Source organism: Peromyscus maniculatus, chromosome 4 (assembly GCF_049852395.1).
Source record: "Peromyscus maniculatus bairdii isolate BWxNUB_F1_BW_parent chromosome 4, HU_Pman_BW_mat_3.1, whole genome shotgun sequence".
NCBI lineage: Eukaryota > Metazoa > Chordata > Mammalia > Rodentia > Cricetidae > Peromyscus > Peromyscus maniculatus.
The window spans coordinates 103,353,464-103,377,132 of record NC_134855.1 but is presented as its reverse complement, the minus strand read 5'-3'; the positions used below and the strand labels follow the sequence as shown (position 1 = coordinate 103,377,132).

Here is a 23,669-nt window from a genome sequence, read left to right as displayed (position 1 = left end):
AAGCCAACACAGTATGGAGGAAATGTCTCCAGAAAACATAAATTTCTGTAGGAACTCTTATCGTCTTGCTCTAGTTTAACTACCTGGAGTTTATATGCACAGCAATTAGTCCTTTCACTGGAAAATGTTTGTGTTGGCTCTGCATTGTTATGTGTCTATCTGTTTTAGAAGAAAGAAAAAAAAGTTTAATAAACTTTGTCCATGTAATTGCTGACAGATTATAACCTGCTCACCCTTAAAGTTCATCATGTTTATAGAGTTCTTGTCTGAACCTGAGGGTCATGTGCATTCTTACATCCAAATTCATTCTTGACAGCAGCAATCTGTGCTAGGTATGAGGCATGTCTGTGTATGTGTGCACATGGTGTGCTGGTGGAGCATGAGCGAGGAGGGGTGGGTGTGATGATTGACAGCAGCTGGCACTAGGCGACCTGCTGGGGTACTTTAGTTTTCCTTCCAGGAGCAATAGAACTTGGTGGGGAATGACAGAGCTTTGTAAGAAGCTTCTGATGACTGCATTGCTCATCAGATACAGATTCCCACTTCCTGCCTTGCCCTTTGCGGGGGACAGAATGTAATTTAGAGAGGATTGCTGTTTGCTGTTTATGAAATCAGTGTGGTTGTAACTTAGGGAGACACAATGTAAAATATATATGAGGTCATAGTTGCTGTGAAATTTTACCCTTGTTGTGCCTCTCTCCTGTCATCTCCTGTAGGTGGAAACAGCTGTGCAGAATGCCCGCAGTCGCTGGCTGCAGGAGCTGCCCAAGCTTGCAGAGTACAAGGCACTGCTGAGAACCCAGCAGCAGGAGTGGGCGGAGCAGCAGGAGCTGGCGGTGGCCCAGAGGGTGAGTGCTGCGCCGTTCTGTCCATATCCTCCCACCTCCACTCTGGAGTGTGCACCTGCTGCTGGTGCTGAACCCTCACACTGCGCATGGAGCCTAAGCACGTGGAATCCGCTCTTAGCTCACTGGAGGGGAAGGCCGTGTACCTCAGCACCTTGACCCTCACATCAGAAACATGGCTGCACTTAGAACTTAACCCCATTTTATTGTGGACCGTTTGGTTGAGATTGAGAACAGGCCTCTTTGCTCCTTGTTGCCATTTCACACGTGTGAAGATTTCCTGAGCTGACTGTAGTCTTAGAGCGTGTTCACTTTGTAAATACCCAGCTCTCTAAAGGGTTTGTGCTCTTCAAAAGAAAAACCCAGATGTGTAACCCCCACCCCCATTTAATTTATGAATTTTAACCTGATTGCAATCAAAGGGGAAGCAAGCTGGAAATAAATTTCAAGTTTGGCATAGTAATTCTAAAATTTATTTTGAAAAATAAAAGACTAGACTTCCTTATTTCACTGTTTTGGAAAAGGTATTGTAGTCCACACAACAATGTATTTGAAAGCAAAAACTGCCTTGACTCATAACAACACACTTCATACAAGACAGACTTGAAAGATAGGCCCAACTTTGAATAAAATGTTTAACAAATTGTTTCCAAGCCAAAGAACGAGGAATGGATTACTCCATGCTGAGTAGTCTTGTGATAACCCAGTAATACTTTGGGAAAATGGTTTTACCCACCTGTGTGTCACAGTAAACTTTAGATTGATAGAGTTAAACATTTGAACAATGAAATTGTGTGATGGTGCATGTCTGTGACTCCAGCACTTGAGAAGCCTGATGTTCAAGGTCATCTTTTTTTTTTTTGAGACAGGGTTTCTCTGTGTAGCTTTGGTACCTGTCCTGGATCTTGCTCTGCAGACCAGGCTGGCCTCGAACTCACAGAGATCCGCCTGACTCAGCCCCAAGTGCTGGGATTAAAGGCATGCGCCACTACCGTCTGGCTCAACGTCATCCTTGACTACAGAGAATTTGAGTCCAGCCTGGGATACATGAGACTTTGTCTCAAAAATAGACAAATAATGAAATTTCAGTATTTTCTTACTGTGTAATAGTAAGTGCATAAGTATTTCTTATTTATGTATTTTTTGTGTGTCTGAAATATCTGAAAGGAAATGTCTCAGAGGGAGAGAGAAAGGAAGCAGTATGATGAGACTCAGAAGTCGAGTAAATAATAAAGTTGGGTAGAACACAGAAAGCAGATAGCCAGAAGGTCTCTGAGAGTACAGAAGGCATTTACAGTCCCGGCTCTCGGGAGGCTGAGGCAGGAGGCTCTCACATGCCTCAGTCGGTAATGCGCTTGCTGTGCAAGCGTGAAATGACGAGTTTGGAGCCTCAGAACCCACCTAAAGCCAGGTGCACGTGCACCTGAGCATGGCTGGAGACAGCCAGAGCAGGGGCATTGCTGACCAGCCAATCTAGTGGGAACAAGATTCAGAGTTAGTGAAAGACTCGCTCCGAAAAATAAGATGGAGCAGAGGCAGGGGTCCCAGTGCCAGCCTCTGGCACCTTCACAGGTGAGTGCGCACACACACACTAAAATAAATAAAGAAGATCCTTAAGTCTAGTGTAAGCATGTTCTACAGAATGTATGTCACATCTAGATTTATTTTCCCTTTCTTTTGTGTTTTAAATTGCTTGTTTAATTGGGAGGTTAGCCCAGATTCTTAGGATCTGTTGTTAGTAAAGACTGTCAGAGACTTTCAGATCTGTGTTGCTGACCTACTGAAATGTGTGCTCCTGTACCTTCTAGCTGTCACTTGTACTCTCTGAAGCTAAAGAGAAATGGAAAAGTGAGCTTGAAAATATGAAACCACATGTAATACCTGTCAAGGAACTGGAAGAGAAAATTCACTCTCTCCGGAAGGAACTGGAGTTGAAGGATGAGGAAGTCCCTGTGGTTGTCAGGGCTGAGTTGGCTAAGGCCCGAACTGAATGGAACAGAGAAAAACAGGAAGAAATCCATAGGATTCAAGAACAAAATGAGGAAGATTACCGGCAGTTTCTAGATGATCATCGGAATAAAATTAATGAGGTGCTGGCGGCAGCGAAAGAGGACTTTGAGAAGCAGAAAACTGAGCTACTTCTTCAGAAGGAGACAGAGTTCCAGGCATGTCTGGACCAGAGTCGCAGGGAGTGGACACTGCAGGAGGCTGAGCGGACGCAACTGGAAATCCGTCAGTATGAGGATGACATCCTCACTGTGCTGGAGTTCCTCCTAAGGGACACCCAGAAGGAGTTTGCTGGTGACTCCCAGGGCAGGCAGCTTTTGGAAGTCATGTCAGTTTGTTCTTCAAAATGGGTATCTCTGCAGTATTTTGAGAAAGTAAAAGCCTGCATACAAAAAGCCTTTCAAGATACGCTGCCCTTGCTCACAGACAGTATTGTCTCCGAGTGGAAAAAGGTACGTTTTTAGAGTAGAGAGAGCTGTTGAATCCCAAGGGTAATTATGATTGTAGGAGGTGACTCTGGTGGGCTTTTCTTGCCTTCATCATATGACTAATAGGTAAATATGTTTGTTTTCACCAGTGAAAACGAGCTTCATTGCAGCCGAGCTAATGGATTCCATTTGGTGCTGTTTTTTTATTGCTCCATAGCTCCAACTATGAGGCAGGTCATTTAGCCTCTAGACAGCTATTACTTAAACATATATGTGTGTTGTTCTTTATAAGGGCATGACGTTTTAGAAACTAAATAATTGTAGTCCTAACCACTTCAAGAAGTATACGTCATATGAAGACAGGATTGTTTGTTTGTTGTTTTGTTTTTTCTGAAGAGGTTAGAAGTCAATATCTTGTCCTCAATGAATTTATGTCTTATTACACACAAAGTGCCAATGAGGTCCCAAAATTGTTAAAAAGAAAGAAACAAGCAAGAGGTTTGATTCATTTGCCAAAATTCCTGGAGTCCGTTTCGTAGGTACCCCATATGTGTACGTGCAGAATGAGTTCTCTGTGTTCTTTTAGTCATACAAGTACTGTCTGAGACCAGATGAATCCAGCCTGAGCAATTTAGGATTGAAGGATGAGGCATTCATGAAAATTCCATAATCATGTTCTAGTGTGTGACCAGCCTGTTTCAGTGTTTAGGACCAGGTGGGAAAGTGTCTGACTAGATTGAGGCAAACGTTAGCCATTAGCATTCAGGTCTATGAAGACATCACCATTAAAGGCTTTTCTAGGCCATTTTTGAGCATTCAGTGCTAATGCCTACTGGAAATGCTCATAAGCCAGGGTGGGCATTCCAGTGTAGGAGGCAAACTAGCAAGTTGCTTTGGGCAAATCTATATTGTGGTTGGCCATCCAGAAAAAAGAGAATCCAGCTCCCTGGCCCAATTCCTGCCCCTGACGTCTGTTGGCCTGTCTGCATCCTCCGTATGAAAAAGGACAGAACTTTCGAGCCGGAGGGACTGAAGTGGGCAGCCCTCCTTATCCCTGTTCATGTGTTTATCCTTGATTTTACAGTGGTGTTACTATTACATAGTTGCCATCAATAAAAATGACTGGCAAGATTACTTCCCATGAGCATTGCCTAATACTTCGTTGAGAATCTTGGGAAGAAATATTAAAATAAGAAAAATAGCAGTTTTTAGGAGTAGAGGTGATGAAGAAATCATGTTGATGCTTTTAAATTTGTTTGTCTAGAAAAGAGTCTTTACAAGTGAAAAAATTGACACTACCTTTCTCATACTTGTGTTTATTATACATGTTTATTACATGCCAAGTTTAGTTGCTAATGAATTTGACTTTTCCTTTAGTGGAAATGTGGGATTTTCAAGGCATTTCATTTTATGTCAATGCAAAATCAATCTGGAGCTCTTCCAGGGCTTATAATTGCACAAGCAGTGTAAGCCCATCTGTGTGACTTATCTGGCTCACGGCTGTGGACATGAGACAATGCAGCTCAGAGTTTAGACTTGCACAGCTGTCCTTGGGTGGGTCGACTTGCATTCCTGGGGACGATGACTTGAAATGCCTAATCTCCTGTTTGCCATAGAAACACTTGACCTGCTTGCTGCCTTGTAGCCAACCCAGCTCAGGACACTGGGGGTCAATTCGTGATTCCAAGTTTGCAGTCCATGTTCCAAAAATATGAAAGGCTGATCTATAGTTTATTAAATCCATAGGGTTTAGAATTGCTCATGGAAATCGAAATAGACCAAGAGCTTGCTAAGATGGGAAGGATGCAGGAGTGAGAAAGACAATTTCTAAGAAAATGTTTTATCAAAAGATATTAATAAAATAGTTGTTAATGGATGGAAGAGAATGGAAATATTGGGAGAATTTCAAGCAAACTTAAGGCAGCACATTCTGTCACCGTCGCGAGACAAGTTAAAGCTAGATAGCAATGTCACATGTTCTGTTTCTTTGGCAGTTAGTAGGTGTCCAAAATCCGAACATACTGCTTTAAAAACCACTGAATTTAGTAAGTCTAATGCCCAAGAGAGTGACAGACACTAAGAGCCTTCATCATGAAGAAAGGCCTTGTGCAATAGGTCCATTTCTTTAAGCATTGCCTGTCTTTAATTTGGAATTCAAGTGTCTTTCTTACCTAGCCTAGTAACAGAATATGTTCAAGTACTTGTTTTGAATATGTTAGGAAGTAAAATATTTGTATCATAGTTGCTAGAGAATTTGACTCCTGTTGTAGTGAAAGTGTGCTAGATCAGAAATAATTCTGATATTGTTCATTATCTCCTGTCCTGTGTTGTAGCCAGCCAGGGAGGCCTGTCCATTTTGCATATTGGATACTGTTCATATACCATCCTAAGAGATGCTGATAATTAAAGCAAGACTGTTGATAGGTGGTGTTTTCTTTTTGTATTTGTTTGTTTTATTTTTTTGAGGCAGGGGTTCTCTGTGTAGCCCTGGCTGTCCTGGAACTCACTTTGTAGACCAGGCTGTCCTCGAACTCACAGAGATCCACCTGCCTCTGCCTCTCAAGTGCTGGGATTAAAGGCGTGCACCACCACTGCCCGACTCCTTTTGCATTTTTAATATTAGAATTATGTTTCTTTGTTCTTTAAAGTTAGAATTTTAAACACATATTTGTAGATATTTTTCCCAGGTATTAAGTAAGAAGATAATTTATTTCAGAGAAATGTGGTCAAGACCTCTGCAGATCCTGTCAGCTGGAACCCTGGCCAGGGAGACCCTGGAGTCCCAGTATTCCTTCCTGTCTGCACCTCTGGACGCTGTGCTCAGCCCTTGGCCTTGCCAGAAGCGGGAGCGGGAACTGGTACTGATTTTGTTTCCTGTCTAGATTGCATTCTGTGTTCAGGGCAGGGTTCGCTTAGGCCTCTTCTAGCGTGATGGGCTTCTCTCTGTGCACAGATGATGCTTACAAAGTGAAGAGTAAGAGTTGGCTAGACCAGTCAGAAATTTCGTCCTGTTGAGAAATCAAGGGCTTCATACAAGAAAATTGCCAAATATGAATAGTGGAGACTACGTTCAAATCACTGAAACTGATTTCTTATTGTTTCTCTCTTTATTTAATTAAAATACAATTATGTCATTTAGCCCCTCCCTTATGTCCTTTCAATCCCTTCCATCCATCCCCCCAAACTTATAGTCTCTTTTTATTTCATTATTATTATTATTAGTGTGTGTGTGTGTGTGTGTGTGTGTGTGTATGTGTGTGTGTGTGTGTGAGAGAGAGAGAGAGGGGGGGGTAGAAAATAGATAAATGCAAACTTTTGAGTCTGTTTAGTGTTGGTTCTATATATAATTTCAGGGCAGACCATTTAGTATTGGGTAGTCAAAGTGCTCATCTCTGGGAAAGACTAATTCTCTCTCTCTCTCTCTCTCTCTCTCTCTCTCTCTCTCTCTCTCTCTCTCTCTCTTTCTCTCTCTCTCTCTTCTTCCCTTCCTCCCCCTCCCTCCCTCTCTCTTTCCCTCCCTCTCTTTTGCTTGCCTTATTTGCCTGTAGTTCTTGTTTAGGGGGTGAGGCCCTGTGAGATTTAGCTCATCTACTTTGGCATGTCACCTGGTATTATAATTGTTCAGATCTTGTTTAAGCAGCCATGTTGTTGAGATTTCATTAGCGTTTCTTCCCTATCATATTTAGAAGGCACAATCTTACAGCTGTCTTCCTAGACCCCCTCTGTAATTTCTATTGTGTTCCCTGAGCCATGGTGTAGGAGTAGTGGTGTAGATGTATCATTTAGAGATGGGTGCCTGACAATCAGCTGCTCTCTGCATTTTGGGCAATTGTGGATTTCTGTAATAGTTTCCTTCTGCAAAAATGAATATTCTTTGAGGAGAGAGGTGAGTGCTTCATTTATCTGTGGGTGTAAGGATAACTATTTAGAATGCAGTTAGAACTATACTGGTTTAGGAAAGTGGCAGTATTAGGATCTAGGGCTTTACTAACCATGGTGGTTGGCTGGGTTGACAGTTCCAGGCATGATTCCCTCTTGTTGAGTGGGCCTCCCAGTCCAATCACAGAGCTGTTGGTTGCTGCCAAGTTATAAGTGCCACTGTTGCACCTTTAGGAATATCTTGCCTTGCTGGTCATTGTTGTGATTTGTAGGCATGACAGCTGGGTAGGACTTGATTGCTTTCCTCCCTTGACAACTTGCCTATCAACTTCTGGTACTAAGAAAGCTAGTCTTTCAGGTTCGATCAAGCTCAAATCCCCCACTGTGTGTGTGGTCTGCAGCCATAGGGACTTACCTTCAGCTCTGGGGAGGCAACATAGGGCAGCATAAATAACCTGTATTGTTTTGGGAGTCTCTTGGGCTAACTTGACCAACAACTCAAAAGAAGGTTTCTCATGCCTGGTTCTGGGGATTTTGTTAGATCTCCGACTTGTGGGGGAATATTATCTTCCCAAGTGTCATAACTTCATTTATACTGTGTGTTTGTATGCACATGTAAGTATTGCATATAATATTAGGTAAATATAAAATATGATTCCCTATGGCTATTTCAGACATCTTTAGTGTTATCCATCCCCCTCCTTCTGTATTGTCTTCCCTCTAACCTCCCTAAGCCCCCTACCTCCATTTATCTTATTTCCCCAGTTGTTTATATATATACACATTTGTGTGTGTGTGTGTGTGTGTGTGTGTGTGTGTGTGTGTGTGTGTGTGTGCCATCATGCAGGTGTGGAGGTCAGAGGACAACTTTATAGTCTGTTCTCTCCTTCCACTGTGGGATCGGGGATGAAACTCAGGTAGTCAGGTTTGTGCAGCAAGTGCTTCTACCTGCTGACTCATCCTGCAAGCCCTGTTTCAACTGTTTCATTAATGCAAATCTTTCTGGTGCACTTTGACCATTTTTTATTTGTATAGATTTTAGGACAGGTATGATGCTTTTTTCATCTATTCATTTCTAACATAGCAAAGTACATGGTAATGCATAAGCATTTGACGCAGTAAAATTTTTCCTTTTTTGAGTAATGTTTTTAAAATTTTTTAAATTTAATTTTTATGTGTTTGAGTGTTTTGCCTGCTTTTATGTCTGTGCACCACAGAAGCCAGAAGAGGGCATTGAATCTCCTGAAACTGGAGTTCCAAACAGTTGTGAGTCCCCATGTGGGTGCTGGGGATTGGACCCAGGTCCTCCGGAAGAGCAGTCAGTGTGCTAAACTGCTGAGCCATCTCTCCAGCCCCAAGTAACTTATATCTTACACTATGCTGTTGCCCTTTGTATTCAGAGTTTACCTGAGAATATGAGGCTGTTTCTTACTCACTGAGATTTCTGAACTAGGACTTGGCAAATCCCTAAGAGTCCATCCTTTCCAGTATACTGAACCTCTGTAGTCTGTTCCTGTCCTACACCTACTCTCCTGCTGTGTAATTGGCACTTCTGTTGTAACATGCAAAGAGCGGACAGAACTGTGTATTGAGTCACACGTTCTCATGACTTAACGCAGTATCACAGTGGTCTTTGGTTGGCAGGTTTTGTCGATGTTCTCTGCAGAGCCTTTCCCCTTACCTCTAAGTTCTAGGTGGCTGGGAATACCTTATTGAGAGTTTCTTTAGTGGATGGCAGTAAGACCCTACTTTGTATTTTGTTTCATGTATCACATTTGTAATAACTTGAGAGTTACATTGTAACCTATTAAATGGTAGAGATAAAATTTAGATGTGACTTGGCTTTTTGTGGAAGAAATTGTCTTTGACTGAAGGCCAACAGCACTGTACAAAAATTCATTTTTCTTTCTCTTGTCTTTTTCCTGTGAGCATATCTGTAAACTCATTAGGAAAGACTAAATCCTGTAAAGTCCTTTATTGTACCTGTCTTAGTTAGGGTTTTTATTGTTCTGAAAAGATACCATGACCACGGCAACTCTTATAAAGAAAACATTTAATTGAGGTGGCTCCCTTACAGTTTCAGAGGTTTAGTCTGCTATCATCACGATGGGGAGCATGGCAGCATGCAGGCAGAGGTGGGACTAGAGCTGAGAGTCCTACATCTCGCAGGCAACAGGAAGTCAACTGACACAGTGGGCGGTGTCCTGAGCATAGGAAACCTCAAAGCCCGCCCCCACAGTGACACACTTCCTCCACAAAGCCACATCCACTCCAACAAAGCCACACCTCCTAATAGTGCCACTCCCTATGAGCCTGTGCGGCCAATTACGTTCAAATTACCACAGTACTACTTCCAGAAGTTACCATGGGGGATATGAGATTTGGTTTTAGTTTCCTAATCTTATTATTTTAAGTAATTTGACCACTGATGATGAAATATCTCATATATGCCAAGAATATAAATAGTGTGTAGGTAAGTTATGAACGCTAACACCAGGAACCCACCGTTCGGCTTATGAAATAGTAGGTCTGCAGTACACCACAGTTCCACCCACAGCAGCTCCCAGCCTGTGGTAACAGAGAACCTGATTTCCTGCGGGGCGTTTACCCACCAACCCCACAGTTCCCCAGAGTTTTCTTGAGTGCGAGCAGCAGGGAATATTAGATAGAAGGATTTGGATTGTGGAGATAAACAGAAAATACAGGATAGCCTCAAGAAGGCCTGGAACCTATTCCAACGGGCCCTGACTGTCTCTGCCCCAGGGGATTTATAGAAATGCCAAGGGGTGGAGCAAAAGACCTCCTCCCCCAGCACAGCCAAGTGCAGACCATCTCAGACACCTGCACTCAGGCCCGTGGTCCTGATCATCCTCTATTCGGACCTGCTGGGTAAAGCCACGAGGAACCTGAAAACGGGCTCCCACAAGTTCCAAAAGCCATTTAGGTTTTCTTTTTTTCATCTTGACAATTATATATTTTTTACTTAAACATGATAAAAATGGATTGATACACATTATATTCTTTGTAATTTGATTTTTCTTCACCTAAAGGATGTCTAGGATAGCACTTCCCCTGTACATTATACTCATTTACACTGTGTCCTGTACTCATTCGCCTTTGCATCCTTTGACAGAAAGCGTTCCCATGGTGTCTCCTGAGGACTAATATTCTTTCTTTTCTTCCCCCTCATTTTTTTGCTTGTTTGTTTTTAAATTTATTTATTTTACATCCCAACCACGTTTTCCCCTCCTTTCCCCCCATTCCCTCCTCCTCTGTTTCTGTGCAGAAAGGGGCAGCTTTTCCATGGGTATTAACAAAGCCATTCTTTTTTCAAAACAGAACTTATTCATTTGAGGTTTATCGTCTGTTCAAGAATCTATTCAGATTGTGTCTCCTTGGCTGGAAGGCTACACTGATAGTATCTTTTCCATCTGGAAGCACAGTGGCCATTTTTCTTTTATTGTTGAGGTTAATTTTGATCACCTGGTGAAAATTGTGTTTATTCATTATATAATTACTGCCCTCCCTCCATCTGCAGCCAGTCAGCAGTCTGCAGAGAGGCACTTTGAGGACCTTGCAAACAGCCTTCTCGTTAAAGCCTTCTCTTGGATATGGTGGTCGCTGGTGATTCTTGCCTGATTGTCTTTATATCCTGGTTGCAAAATGATAAGTTTTCCAACTCCGAACATCTCTCTACATTTACCACTTGGCATTCAGCATGTTTTTATAATAATAAAAACAATTATCTTTATTTACTGGTTCGTCTGTTCAGCTATTGATCTCTCCATTCGTGTCATTATGTGTACGATTCACATATTCTTAGTTTTCAATACTTTGTACTTTCTGGCTTGCCAAGATATTTCTGTTTCATTTTGTACATGCATCTTCTACTTTTGAAGTTAGCCATTTTTCTCCTCATTGGTGTTTTGCCATGAGTGTCAGATCTCCTGGAATGGGAGTTACAGACAGGTGTGAGCTGCCGTATGGGTGCTGGGAATTGAACCTGGGTCCTCTGGAAGAGCAGTCAATGCTCTGAACCTCTGAGCCATATCTCCAGCCCCAGTTAACCATTTCTTAAAAAGTCTTTTATGAAGTTCCCTTTATGGAGAATGGTATTCAATATTAAGATCTGGGCATTGGTTTCATAGCAATTTTAAACTGGATGGCATTATCGAGTTTAATGGATCAAAGCATTAAGCCTTACAGAGGCTAAGTAACCATGCCAACAAGTATTGGGACCGAAGTTCGACCTGGCCTCCCTCTTGAGCACCCTGCTCTTTCAATTATGCTGTGGCCTTTGGTCACGAGTTCTGCCAGCTGGGCTTCTTTTCTCTTGCCTGCCCGTAACCCAAACAGTTTCATAAAAAGGTTTTGTATTATTTCATTTTTTTTCCAGATAAAAAGATCTTTGAAATTAAAGATTGGTGCTGTGGACACTGCTTCCGAGAACTTGAAAGGGAAACGCAGGAGTGTCGAGATCTGAAAAGGAAGCTGGAGAAGTGCCGTAGGCACCTTCAGCATTTAGAAAGGACGTACAAGGCTGCAGTGGAGAAACTTGGAGGTCAGCACTTCGGGCTCACTGCTACCCTAGGAGGCTGGCGGGGCCTGGCTCCCATGTTGAGGCGGAACGCTCCTGTGAACGTGGGCACCAGTGCTCTTGTGGAGCTGATAGAATCCAGTTTGGATCTGTCTTTACTAACTGAATTAAAGAGCTTCTCATTCCTTTCTCGATGGATGAGACCTCGCAGGCCTGAGTGTGTGTCAGGCAGTGCTCTGTGCACTGGAAATGGAAGTGTTGGTCAAGTCAGGCTTTGCTCTGGGAAGTGGGAATAGCATAAATAAAGCGTGGGGGTCTGGGCCAGCCTCGCTCCGGTCCACTCGTGCATGCTGACAGGGCTGTCCACTACCGTTTCCCATGGCCCCTCCGAAGAAGGGAGCTGTTGGCCTTCCGTGGCTCCTCTGTCCTCCTCTTCTCCACTCCCTCTACCCCGTCTTCTTGACTGGACATTTGAACCGTTTCCGGTTGTTTCCTTTGCTGCTGAGCCTTGCCTGTGGTATTATCACTCTGTCATGTGTCCTTGACCCTGCTGTTTACTTTTTGGTCTAACTTTCATGCTTTAGGATTAACTCACGAAATGTTCTCTGTAAAGTCCTTGATTTTCCCAACGGAGATAGGTGGGCACAGCAGTATGGGTTCCTCCTCCATTCTCTCTGTTGCTGTTCTGGATTCTACCATCCAAACCGTTTCTTATCTTATTTGTCGTCAGAATCATAGTACCCACATTATACTAAACAGTAAATGTTTGAATGACTAATTACAACAATAAAAACAAACCTGAATGCCGGGGTTTCAAACAGTTGTGTGGGGGTGTGGAGAGGCAAGCAAGCCGTTCACTTATTCTTGGCTTCACGTCACATCTGGTCTTACCTGATGTTGACACTCACTCTCACGCCTTTCTGCTTCCTTCCTTATCTGCTAGTCTGTCCTTCATGAAGCAGCTAAAGGATTGGATTGTAACACTTTCTTGTTAAGCCCTCCTCAGTGTTTGTAATTTTTACATAGTAATATTTAGCACTCTACACTGTGATCATGAAATGGTTATTTTATTTTATTTACTTACTTAGAGACAGGATCTCATTATAGAGCCCTGGCTGGCCTGGAACTCACTTTGTAGGCTAAGTTGGCCTTAGATTCACAGAGATCCACCTGCCTCAGCCTCCTGAGCACTGAGATTGAAGCCGTGTGTCGCCACACCTTGTGTAGTTACTGTGCATAGTGAGTTTTGAAGTTGGTATCTTGTGTCAGTCAAAAGCTCCAAGAAAGGTGGCTTCTTTCCAAACAGTGGACTGATGAAAGAGCCAGGGTCAAAATTAAGTAAGGCATTTGATGATTGTATTGCATTCTTGTCATAAATCTATTACATGACCCCTGTAGTTCTGCTTGTTTGTTTTTAAGTTCCTTTTTTGATAGCATTCATCAAAGAGTGATAGAGTAGGTGTGAGTGGCTTCCAAGTCCACTGCACTTGTGTCTTAGTTCTTAGGGTCTGCTGATAGGGTGGCTTTGTTCACAGTTACTGAGCATTGGTATGCAGTAGTTGTTTTATTAGTGTGTAATCTGTTAAGATGTGTAACACTGTCCCCATTTTATACCTGGGACAACTCAGGCTTAGAAAGATAAGGAATTTGCTCAGGCCCATCCAGCCAGTAGACTGAGTTAGTAAACATTGTGTTATTTCACCTTGGGTCTGCACTCTGCCGGGCAAGCTTTCTGCTTCCCAGCCCTTGGGCTCTGTCAGCCTCTTCTGAACACCTTGCACTATGTAAAAGAAGGGTACCTACTTTAGGTTATTCTCTTTTTACTTTCTGTTGAGGACTTGCTCAATGATGGTCTTTATGAACATCAACTCTGTACTAGGAGCTGAGCATACATAGAATTAGAAAACCTGGATCTTGGTGGGGAATGTAGCTGCTGGCAGAATTCTTGCATGCCATGCACAGCACTCAGTTCCAGCAGAGGCACGTCAAGAAGCAAAGCAGCCCCATTCTGGAGAGCTTCCCTGCAGCTGGGAAGCTCAGCACGCACACCCCAGACAGCGGGACACCAGTTTCAGGATATGTGCAGTGGAGATGAAGAGGAAACATTTTAAATGCTGAGAAAACTGCACAGGGGAAGGTTCCGTGCAGGGCTGACCGGGGAGGTGACACGGGAGAGAACCAGAAAGTAGGCAGCCCCCTCTGAAGCACGTCCATAGATTAATGCTGGCTTTCTGTTGTAGAAGAGAACAGCAGAGTGGTTGAAGAATTAATAGAAGAAAACAATGACATGAAGAATCAATTGGAAGCATTGAGGGGCCTTTGCAGATCACCACCACGGTAAAGTTTTATAGTTAAGACCATCTCATTCTGAGCGCCTTAATGTTAGTAGAAATGTCGCCCTGAATCATTGTGTTATTTCACATAAAATATATTCACAGGGAAGACTGTATTACTCCTTTGTTTTATATCACTTAGGCTGTTTATTTATACATGCCATGTGTACAATGTTCAAAAAATTGGGATTTGGGGATTATTGTAACCCTTCACTAGTAAGATTAGAGAAGCATTTCCCTGTGTTACTAGGAACCTCCTACAACGTGCTCTCCAGTAGCTGTGTACATTTTCACCTTGTGGATTTGCCAGTATTTACTTAGGCAATCATAATGTTGATTTGCTGATTTCCTTTTTTTGTTTTGTTTTTGAGACAAGGTTTAATGTCTCCCAAGGTTGGCCTCAAATGTAGTTCAACATTACCTTGAATTTCAGCCTCAGTCCAGTGAGTGCTGGTTTATAGGTGTGCACTATGATTCCTGATTTCTGGGGTGGAACCCAGGGCTTCATGGATGCTAAGCAGTCCCTCTACCAACTGAGTTTCTACCCCGGCTTTCCCCTTATACTAAATAACTGAGTAATGGTGGTTCCCTTGTGTGGTGTCCTGGGCATATCTCATGTCATTTTATTAGATTGTAAGAATGCGTGTAACTCTTTCAAGTGATGCTTTTTATTTACACCTTCTGTTGTTCTGCAATATATTTTTTTTTTTTGGTTAGGTCACTGTCGGAAGGAGCCATTGAGAGCGAGTGGCTGCCATGCAGTAGGCAGGCCTTGGAAGAACTCCGTGGACAGTACATTAAAGCGGTCAAAAAAATTAAACGTAAGTCCCTAAAGAGATTCTCCAGATCCTTGCTGGGGTGGGTCTTTTACACTGTCATAAAATGGAAACTCAGGGTTTACCATTTTAGTGAATTTTCCAAACTGCCTTTTTCTTCAGCCTTAGAAGAGATTATTGATGCCATCTCAAAAATCACATAGTAATGGATTAGTTTGCCCAAGTGACACCAGTAGGGTTTTTTTCCCTAACATTTATTTTTATTTTACATGTATTCATGTATTTTACATGTATTCAAGTATGTGTCTGTGCACCATGTACATGCCTGATGCCTGTGGAGGCCAGAAGATGGCATCAGGTCCCCTGGCACTGGAGTTAGGGGTGCTTATGGGCCACTGTGTGGATGCTGGGAACTAAAGCCTGATCATCTGCAAGAGAAGCCTGATGGGGGAATGTCTTTCTGTACGCTGTGAATATGCGTTGCTCTGATTGGTTGATAAATGAAGCCATTTGGCCTATGGCAAGGCAGCTTGGAGGCAAGTGGGACATTCTAACTAGAGAGACTGGAAGGAGGCAGAGAGATGCCAGCCAGCCGCCCAAGGAGCAACATGTAATGGGACATAGGTAAAGCCACAGAAAATGTGGCAAAACATAAATTAGTAGAAATGGGTTAATTTAAGATATAAGAGCTAGCTAGCAGGAAGCCTGCCATGACCATACTTTAAAAATAATGTAAGCCTCTGTGTGTTTACTTGGGTTTGAGCAGCTGCGGACCGGGTGGGACACAGGAAAACTTTCAGCTACAGAAGCCAGTACTTTTAACCACCGAGTCATCTCTAGTTCCTAAGAATAGTTACTTTTATATTGTTGATTATCATTTTTTAATTTTTGTTTAGATGTTAGACACAGATTACCTTAAAATGTAATAGCCTCAGAGCATAAATAACTTGCAATAAAGAACATGCCATGGGAAGACTGAAATATGGCAGAGGGAGGGATGGAGTGGGGGAGTGTGTCATCTAAGTCAGATTCCTATTGTAGACATAGGAACTGTGGGGATGAATCTAGTCAGTATTATTTCTTCTTATTCCAAATGGCTAGGAATTTGTCAGGGCTTTGTCAGTACCAGCCGCCTTGTAGAGCATCTCCAGGGTGCCTCCAGAGTAAAGACGCCTGTGTTTTAACTACAAAAGTGCATGGCATGGGTGTGTATCTCATACAGCAGTCAGGGCTTATGTAGAGAAATGGACTTTCCTCCTAAAATTGCTTTCATTTTTTAACAAAAGTCAGGAAAAGTCTCTGATTCTAATTGCTGGATATCAAAGTCATTTGTAGATGTGAAAGGCCAGTCAGTTTCATCAGTGAGATTTCTCAGTTACTCTTCATCATACTAGCAAAGGGCAAGGTTACGGCAAACAACTCTTATAAGAAGTGGAAATGACCCAGTTTTCATCCTGATATAAGGCACGTGTTCTGGTTTAGTTAACATTTGGAAGGGTAATTGGAGGTTAATGTGGTAACATCATTTCAGTTCTCCCATCTCACAGAAGGAAAAGTGGACCCCAGTTAACATTTGTACACAGAGCATCTAATTTTCAGATGTTTACTGGCATTGACAGGGCAGTTCCTGTGTGAGTAGGCATTCCTGATATAAGAGTGGCTAAGTTCTAGATGTAGAATGTAGTCCTAGATTTATTTAAAAGTTAGCTTTCACCAGTAGTAGTAAAAATGAAAGCCACAGTGACGAAGAGAAAGGTATGGATTATGATTTTATGTGACTTTCAGATGGAAACATAGTTCTCCCCACTCTGTGCAGAACATCTTGTGCGACCCTTGTGAGTTGTTTACTGAAAGCACTGGCTGAGCGTGGACTAGAGACCTTTAGAGCACAGGGAAGGACGTATGTTTTCCTCCTTACCAGTGTCTGCCTTTCTGCCCACTCCTGGGGTTTCTTTCTTACCTCAACTGAATCATAAGGTACAGTAGAACACAGACTTCTTGCTCACTTCGTTGGGTGTTTTAGAACGTCACAGAATCCACGGTGTTTTTCCCCACATGCAGCCATCGCCATCTTAGGGTGTCATGACAGAGTGCTTTCCTTTTGAGTCTACTCAAACGGCACTGTGAAGTGTTCCATTGCAAAGAGCGTGGGAAGTACAATGTTTCAACTGTGCTCCCTTTCACCTCATCTGCCAGGAAACTGCTCTGAAGTTTGCACCTTCTGTTTTTGGAGAAACAGTGAAAATCATGGGGGTTTCTTCACCCTCTGCAGGTGACATGCTTCGATACATTCAGGAGAGCAAGGAAAGAGCCGCAGAAATGGTGAAGGCGGAAGTGCTGCGGGAACGGCAGCAAACTGCCCGCAAGATGCGCAAGTATTATCTGACTTGCCTTCAGCAGATCCTGCAGGATAACGGAAAGGAAGAGGGGTGAGTTCAGTGTACACTGTGTGTCCTGACCGCACCAGGACAGAGTGCTGTCAATCATGTACACTGTGTGTCCTGACCGCACCAGGACAGAGTGCTGTCAATCATGTACAGTGTGTGTCCTGACCGCACCAGGACAGAGTGCTGTCAATCATGTACACTGTGTGTCCTGACCGCACCAGGATGGTTTATGTGATCATGTACACTGTGTGTCCTGTCCGCACCAGGATGGTTTATGTGATCATGTACACTGTGTGTCCTGACCGCACCAGGACAGTTTATGTGATCGAGAGAGTAGTTTAGGCTGGGTTTCCCTCGGTGTTGGCAGAGCCATTAAGAAACAATCCCAGGACTGAGGAGTCTCATGAGTTTCATTTTAAACTGTTTTGATTTTATATTCTGGAATTCCCCACAGAGCTGAGAAGAAGATTATGAACGCTGCTAGCAAACTCGCTACAATGGCAGAGTTGTTGGGAACAATCGCAGAGTCAGACTGCGGAGTCAGGTGTGCGCAGGCAGGCCACTCAGGTGGGTTCTCTTTCCGTTTGGATAGCTGGTACTCTCTGTATGAAAAAAGGTGGCTCCATAAGGAGTCAGCTGGTCATAAGGTTGTACTTGGGGTGAGGAGAAAGGAGAAAGCTGGTTTGCACTTTCCACAGGTACAAACTCATAGCCTCACCAACTGTCGCTGTGGCGTCCATCCATCCAGAGGAGTGGTGGACAAGATTGTAATTGACAAAGCAGGGAAAAAAGGCAAAATTGTAACCGGATTTTGAGCAGTTGCAGTTGATAGGCCAGAAGCTCTAGGATGTGAGAAAATGGGGAACCTCAGCTCAGAACTGCCCCACGGCAGCACAGGGAGGGGCAGCAGCAAAACCTGTGTCACGTGCGGGATCGTGTGTCCCAGGAGAAGCAGTGGCCCGTGGTGCCGGCGGGAGATGAGCTGGTGGTGTAGAACAGTGCCCAGGTGGAAATACTGGTTTCATTTCTCCCCTTTCCTTCTCCTCCCTTCTCCTCTTCTCCAGTTCCCTTCCCCACCACTCTCCTTCCCATTCCGTTTCTCTTTTCCCTTCCCAACCCTGGTATTGGACCAGGTGGAGGCAGACCAGAGTGCTGGCTGCCTGGCGTCGAGAATGTGCTCTTAGCCTCTGTCCTGAGCGTCGGCTGTCGGGTCTTTCTGCCTCCTTGCAACACAGCTGTTCCCCTCCACCAGCTCCTCAGTCATGCAGCACAGACAGACACTGCATTCAAGACATCTAAGAGTAAACATTTAACCAAGAACCACCATGCATTTCAAGAACATCGTCAGCGTGAAAGAGATGTAGAAACAGATGCAGAACAAAGCTAACAATGCCTACCGAAGGCAAAAGACTACTTAAAAAGCAGAACCTGAGGATGTTCAGAAGATAGTGACTGTTCTTAGAAAGCTGTAAACTTTAGGGAAGCCAAGAAGAAGAAGTGAATATATGACTTCCAGACTACTAGAGGAAAACCTTTAAGAAAAAGTTTAGTCTAACAAAATCAAAAAAGAGAAAAAAAGCCAGAAGACATACATAAACAGATACTAAAAGTAGGTTGCAACATCAGCAACCACTGAATGTGAATGGGGTAAGGGTTTCACAAAATACTGATACTTGCTATTTTTACAAGAACTCAAGGTAATAGAGAATGATAACAAGGAGATGAAATGAGGCTATTGGAATTTAAACATAAATACATAAGCGGGCAAAGTAGCGCGTACATTAAAGAAGTAGGTGATAATGAAATGATGTCCTGTAGAACACAGCTTTAGTGTCTGAAGAGTAAACACTGGTAGAAACACAAGGAGAAAATTGCTATTTCCCAGTTAACATGCCAATGTGGGAAGAACCCTCTGATCTTCTGGTCACCTGGAAGCCGAGATTGTGCAGGCACCCAGAATGTTTCTCATACAGCCACAGGCTTTACTTGTGTAGGTGTTGGATTGGTGCACTTTAGGTACAAAGGGCAGTGGCACGTAACAAGAAAGCCGACTCTGGTTTGGGGGCAAGGACGTGAAAATCATGTCCTCAGTCGAACCTGCTTCTGTCGGTCAATTCAGGGTTCCGAGGTCACTACTCAGATCATCTCAGTTCTGTGGCTGGCTTTCCTCCGATCTGGGGCCGTGTCCTGGCTTTTACAGAGGGGTCTTCCTTCTGTGTACCATGGGGTTGTTCTGCACACTGTGTCAGGAACTTCATGCCCGACATCAGAGGCAGAGCCACATTGCTTTGCAGTCAGCTCTTACAATGTTGTAGTACCCATCCAAAAAAAGATGGAATGGCTGAGAATAAGGCTTCCTTCCTCCTCTGGTGACTCCAGCTGTGTCAAGTTGACATAAATCTAGCCAGCACAGGATGTAACGTTTCAGCCACAAAAACTACCATTGCTATGGATACGAGTAAAAGAATATTTATACTGGTCTATCACTGATGCATTTTCTTTGATAATACACAAAATTGTAAATATATTGTTCTCTTTAAAGTGTTTATTTTCTCTTAATTCTTGTGCTCCTAACTTTGTGTTCCTTTGCACATAGTAGCATTTCCCCTGACTTCAGAGATGCTGATGGGCGTTGAAAGATCAAAAAGGAGCAGTGTGAATCAGAATATTCCACAGTACATTGAAAGCAAACCAAACAGTGGAAAAACTATCCCCAGAAGTGTGTGTGAGCAAGTTCCTAGGAGGAGGGCTGCATCTAATTTCCAGAGGCAGTTAGAGGATTCAGAACACAGAGAAATAAAGCCCGTGACGTCTACAGCTTTGCCTTCAGTCCGTCAGTGTGGGGATGAGAGTTGCAGGCCCCCAGACATCTTGGCAAAGAATGTTGCTCCTGATTTTGTTCCACGTAGGGGCGAAGGTGGCTTTGATTTGCACAAGGAGAAAGACCCACCCGGTGGAGCTGGCTCTGAGTCACTTCTTTATTCAGCCATCCCCTTCCTTGGAACTGCTGAAAAGAAATCTTCACCTAGATGCGTCTCAGGATCCATACACACAAGCCTTGGAGGTCCCAGTGAAATACCAAGGCTCAAAGCATCTCTTTGTGGTTCTCTAACAGAAACTGAGAGTGCTGTATCTGAGATGAGTCAGGGTGTGGACACTCCAGTGAAGGATGAAGGGGGGCCTAGCAGCTCTCCAGGCCGGCTTTCTGATAGGACTTTACCCTGTGGCGATCGTCCTCTGTTGTCACAAAGGACTCCGGAGATGCTGGGGGACTCTGTTGAGTTGAAACAGTTCTCAGCAGCCAGTTGTCTTCCAGACGCCCAGAAAAGTAATATGGTCCGTCGGAGCGGTTACACTCCAGATCTGCCCAGAGAAACCCTGCCTTCCCAGCGAGGGAAGATGGGTGCGACTCTGGGACCCTCATCCCAGCAGAACAGAAAACTGAGTGGCACAGGACCATCATCAGTATGTCCAAAGCTTTTGAGGAAGTTAACTGCTCCCCTGACTAGCCAGCAAGATAGTGGCTTTGACAGCCCATTTGCCAATCTAGACTAATCATGTGCCATATTTCACAAGAATCATTACTATTCACACGAGAAACTGGATGGGAATACTTTATACTGAAAATCAATTATGAGGTCTGTCGTTTCATGTGCCTGATACTGTTCCTGAGTAAAGTTTTCTCATGCAGTTACTTGAGGCTTGGCGCTGCCTTAATCTTGGGGGCCTGGATGATGTGCTGTGTGCTGTGTCTGTGTGGTGCTTGTTCGGTTACTCAGCCCTCTACGTTTATATTTATAAGCTGACTTATTTTGCAGTGTTAAAGTATTTAATAAAATGGTGTGTAATCTGTAGATTTGTCATGATTTATTTGGTAGTTTATAGTCTAGAAATGGTACATTGACATCATACTTGAAATCAACTCAAAAAATACAGACTTTGGTTACTTGTGTATATGACCAGCCAGATGTAGTGTTAAGCTCAACTCATAAATATCAATATGTTGTATATTAGTTTTCACTGGTTTTCCTTGTGACTTGTTTTTTGATCTATGCGTTGTTTGGAAATATGTCACTTTATTTCCAAGAATTTGGGAACCACCCCCCCAACATATACATACACGGTTTTTCCCTATTTTTCCATTGTTTTTGGAGAATGTAATTTGAATGATTCCGGTTCTTTTATAGAGACTGGTTTTATGGTCTGTGGTGGAGTACCTTTCACCTGGCAAGAGTATCTCCCATTCACCGAAAGCTTTCAATGTGCCTTAGGTTTTTGGTTAATGGCATCACCAAGTCTGCCCCAACTGTGCTGATGGTTTTGCCTTTTGTCCCGGTAAGCAAGGGCTATGGAGAGCCACAGAGAGGGCTCAGTGCTTTAGAGCGCTGGATTTTCTGACAGAGGACTCAAGTTTAGTTCCTAGCACCACAGAAAAGTGCCTCACAACTCTGTCTAAAGCTGATTCCGGAATCTAAAGCTACCTCTGTCCTCTGTGTGTATGCGTGCTCGCGCCCGCGCTCACATGCACACACACAGAGAAACAGATACACATGTCCATGTATAATAACATTTTCTACTGAGTAGTTATGTTAATTTCTGACTATGCATTACCTTGTCTTTCAGTTCTTTTTTGTTTCATGTATATATGTTGTTAGGTACATATGTGTATATGTCTGTTTATATTTGTTGTATCTTCCTAATGTGTTGATCCTCCACCATTATAAGATACCCTTTTAATTTAGTATTTCTAATCTTAAAGTTCATTCCACAGTAATACTGTAGCCACTTCAGCTCTTTTATGATTAGTGTTCGCTTGATGTCGCTTTTCTGCTCTCTTCTTTTTACCCCTATTTTTTTTATCCTTTAATTTAATGGAAATCTCTGGTAGCATATTGTGGGAACTTGCTTTTTTTTTTTTTTAATTTTATCTAGACAAGATCTCTTTTTCTCTCTTTTTCCTTCCCGCTTTCCTCTTCCCTCCCTCCTCCCCTCCTTCCTTTCTTTTGCAACAGTGTATATAGACTCTTGGGTATAGGGCCTGCCCCGAATCATTGTCAACTTCGCAGAAGTCACAGCCTAAACCGACTTCCCTCTACCAGTGTCTTAGTTAGGGTTTCTATTGCAGTGAAGAGACACCATGATCACAGCTACTCTTATAAGGAAAACATTTAATTGGGATGGCCACTTACAGTTTCAGAGGTTTAGTCCATTTATCATATGACAGTGTGGTGGCGTGCAGGCAAATGTGGTACTGGCTCCGTCTTGGCTTGTAGGTAACAGGAAGTTGAATAACACACTGGGTAGGATCCTGAGCATAGGAAACCTCAAAGCCCACTCCCACAGTGACACACTTCCTCCAGCAAGGCTCTGCCCACTTTAACAAAACCACACCTTCTAATAGTGCCACTCCCTATGAGATTATGGGGGTCAAGTACATTCAAACTACCATATTCCACTCCCTGGCCCCCATAAACTTGTAACAATATAATGCAGAATGTATTTAGTCCAACTTCAAAAGTTTCTATAGTCTATCACCGTCTCAGTGTTTAAAAGTCCAAAGTTCAAAATCTGAGATTCATGCAGTCTCTTTAATCACCTGTAAAATAAAAATAAAAAAAACAGATTATATACTTCCAACATATAATGGCACAGAATATACATTACCATTCCAAAATGTAGGGAAGGGAGCATAGTGAGGAAATACTGGACCAAAGCAAGACCAAAAATGAGGTGGGCAAACTCCAAACTCTGCCTCTCCATGTCTGATGTTGAAATGTTCTTTAGATCTCCAGCACCTTTCATCTTGGTTGACTGCAACACATTTTTTTCTCTTGGACTGCTTCTACTCCCAGTTAGCAGCTCTCCTCAGCAGGTATCCCACTACTCTGGCATCTCTAACATCTTGGGGTTTCCAAGGCAATCTAGGCTTCAATTTCATAGCTTCATGCAATATCTTCTATTAGGCTTCCATTCAAGGACACTCCTGACACATGCCTGGCCTCAGAGGCTTTCTTTAGGCATGGAGGCAAAACTCATTTATTCTATTCTTAATTCTAAAGCCATAGTCATGTGGCAAAAGTTGCCAAGTTCTGCTGCTTGTTGGGGCTGGAACTTGGCCCCCTCCTTCAATTACATCTTCACCAGCTTTCTGTCTTTCACTGCCTAAGCTTGGCTGTCTTGAAACTTGCTCTGTAGACCAGGCTTGCCTCAAACTCAGAGATCCACCAGCCTCTGCCTTCCTAGTGCTGGGATTAAAGGTGTGCCCCACCACACTAGGCTCTAAGCTTTTTTTTTTTTTAGTTCCTTTTCAAAAACCGGAAACTTAACAGAGTGGGATCTTGCCCTGAGGTCACCATTCCCTCTCTTCTATTTCTTGATCCATTTTCCTCCTTGAACTCAGGACTTCACTCCACTCTCTGACACTCTTTTTCTCCTTAAATTTTACATTTTGTAATTTGCTCAGTGAGCTCCTTTTCA

General features: G+C 43.2%; 1 protein-coding gene across 14 annotated transcripts in view; it reads left to right on the top strand.

Moving 5' to 3' along the window:
• Cep152 (centrosomal protein 152) overlaps nt 1–23,669 on the top strand; it is an 84,820-nt gene that overhangs the window by 45,222 nt on the left and 15,929 nt on the right. For 4 of the 14 annotated variants that reach the window (XM_076570551.1, XM_076570548.1, XM_076570549.1 and 1 more), the window contains 9 exons: nt 717–848; nt 2,654–3,304; nt 5,997–6,138; nt 11,556–11,720; nt 13,937–14,033; nt 14,747–14,850; nt 17,078–17,234; nt 17,647–17,759; nt 19,789–21,046. In XM_076570551.1, coding sequence (XP_076426666.1) covers nt 717–848; nt 2,654–3,304; nt 5,997–6,138; nt 11,556–11,720; nt 13,937–14,033; nt 14,747–14,850; nt 17,078–17,234; nt 17,647–17,759; nt 19,789–20,747 — 2,520 coding nt within the window. In that variant the 3' untranslated portion in view covers nt 20,748–21,046. Of the gene's footprint in view, nt 1–716; nt 849–2,653; nt 3,305–5,996; nt 6,139–11,555; nt 11,721–13,936; nt 14,034–14,746; nt 14,851–17,077; nt 17,235–17,646; nt 17,760–19,788; nt 21,047–23,669 lie in introns of those variants that run through there. The other 10 variants (XR_013050724.1, XM_076570557.1, XM_076570558.1 and 7 more) reach the window with 5 other exon arrangements.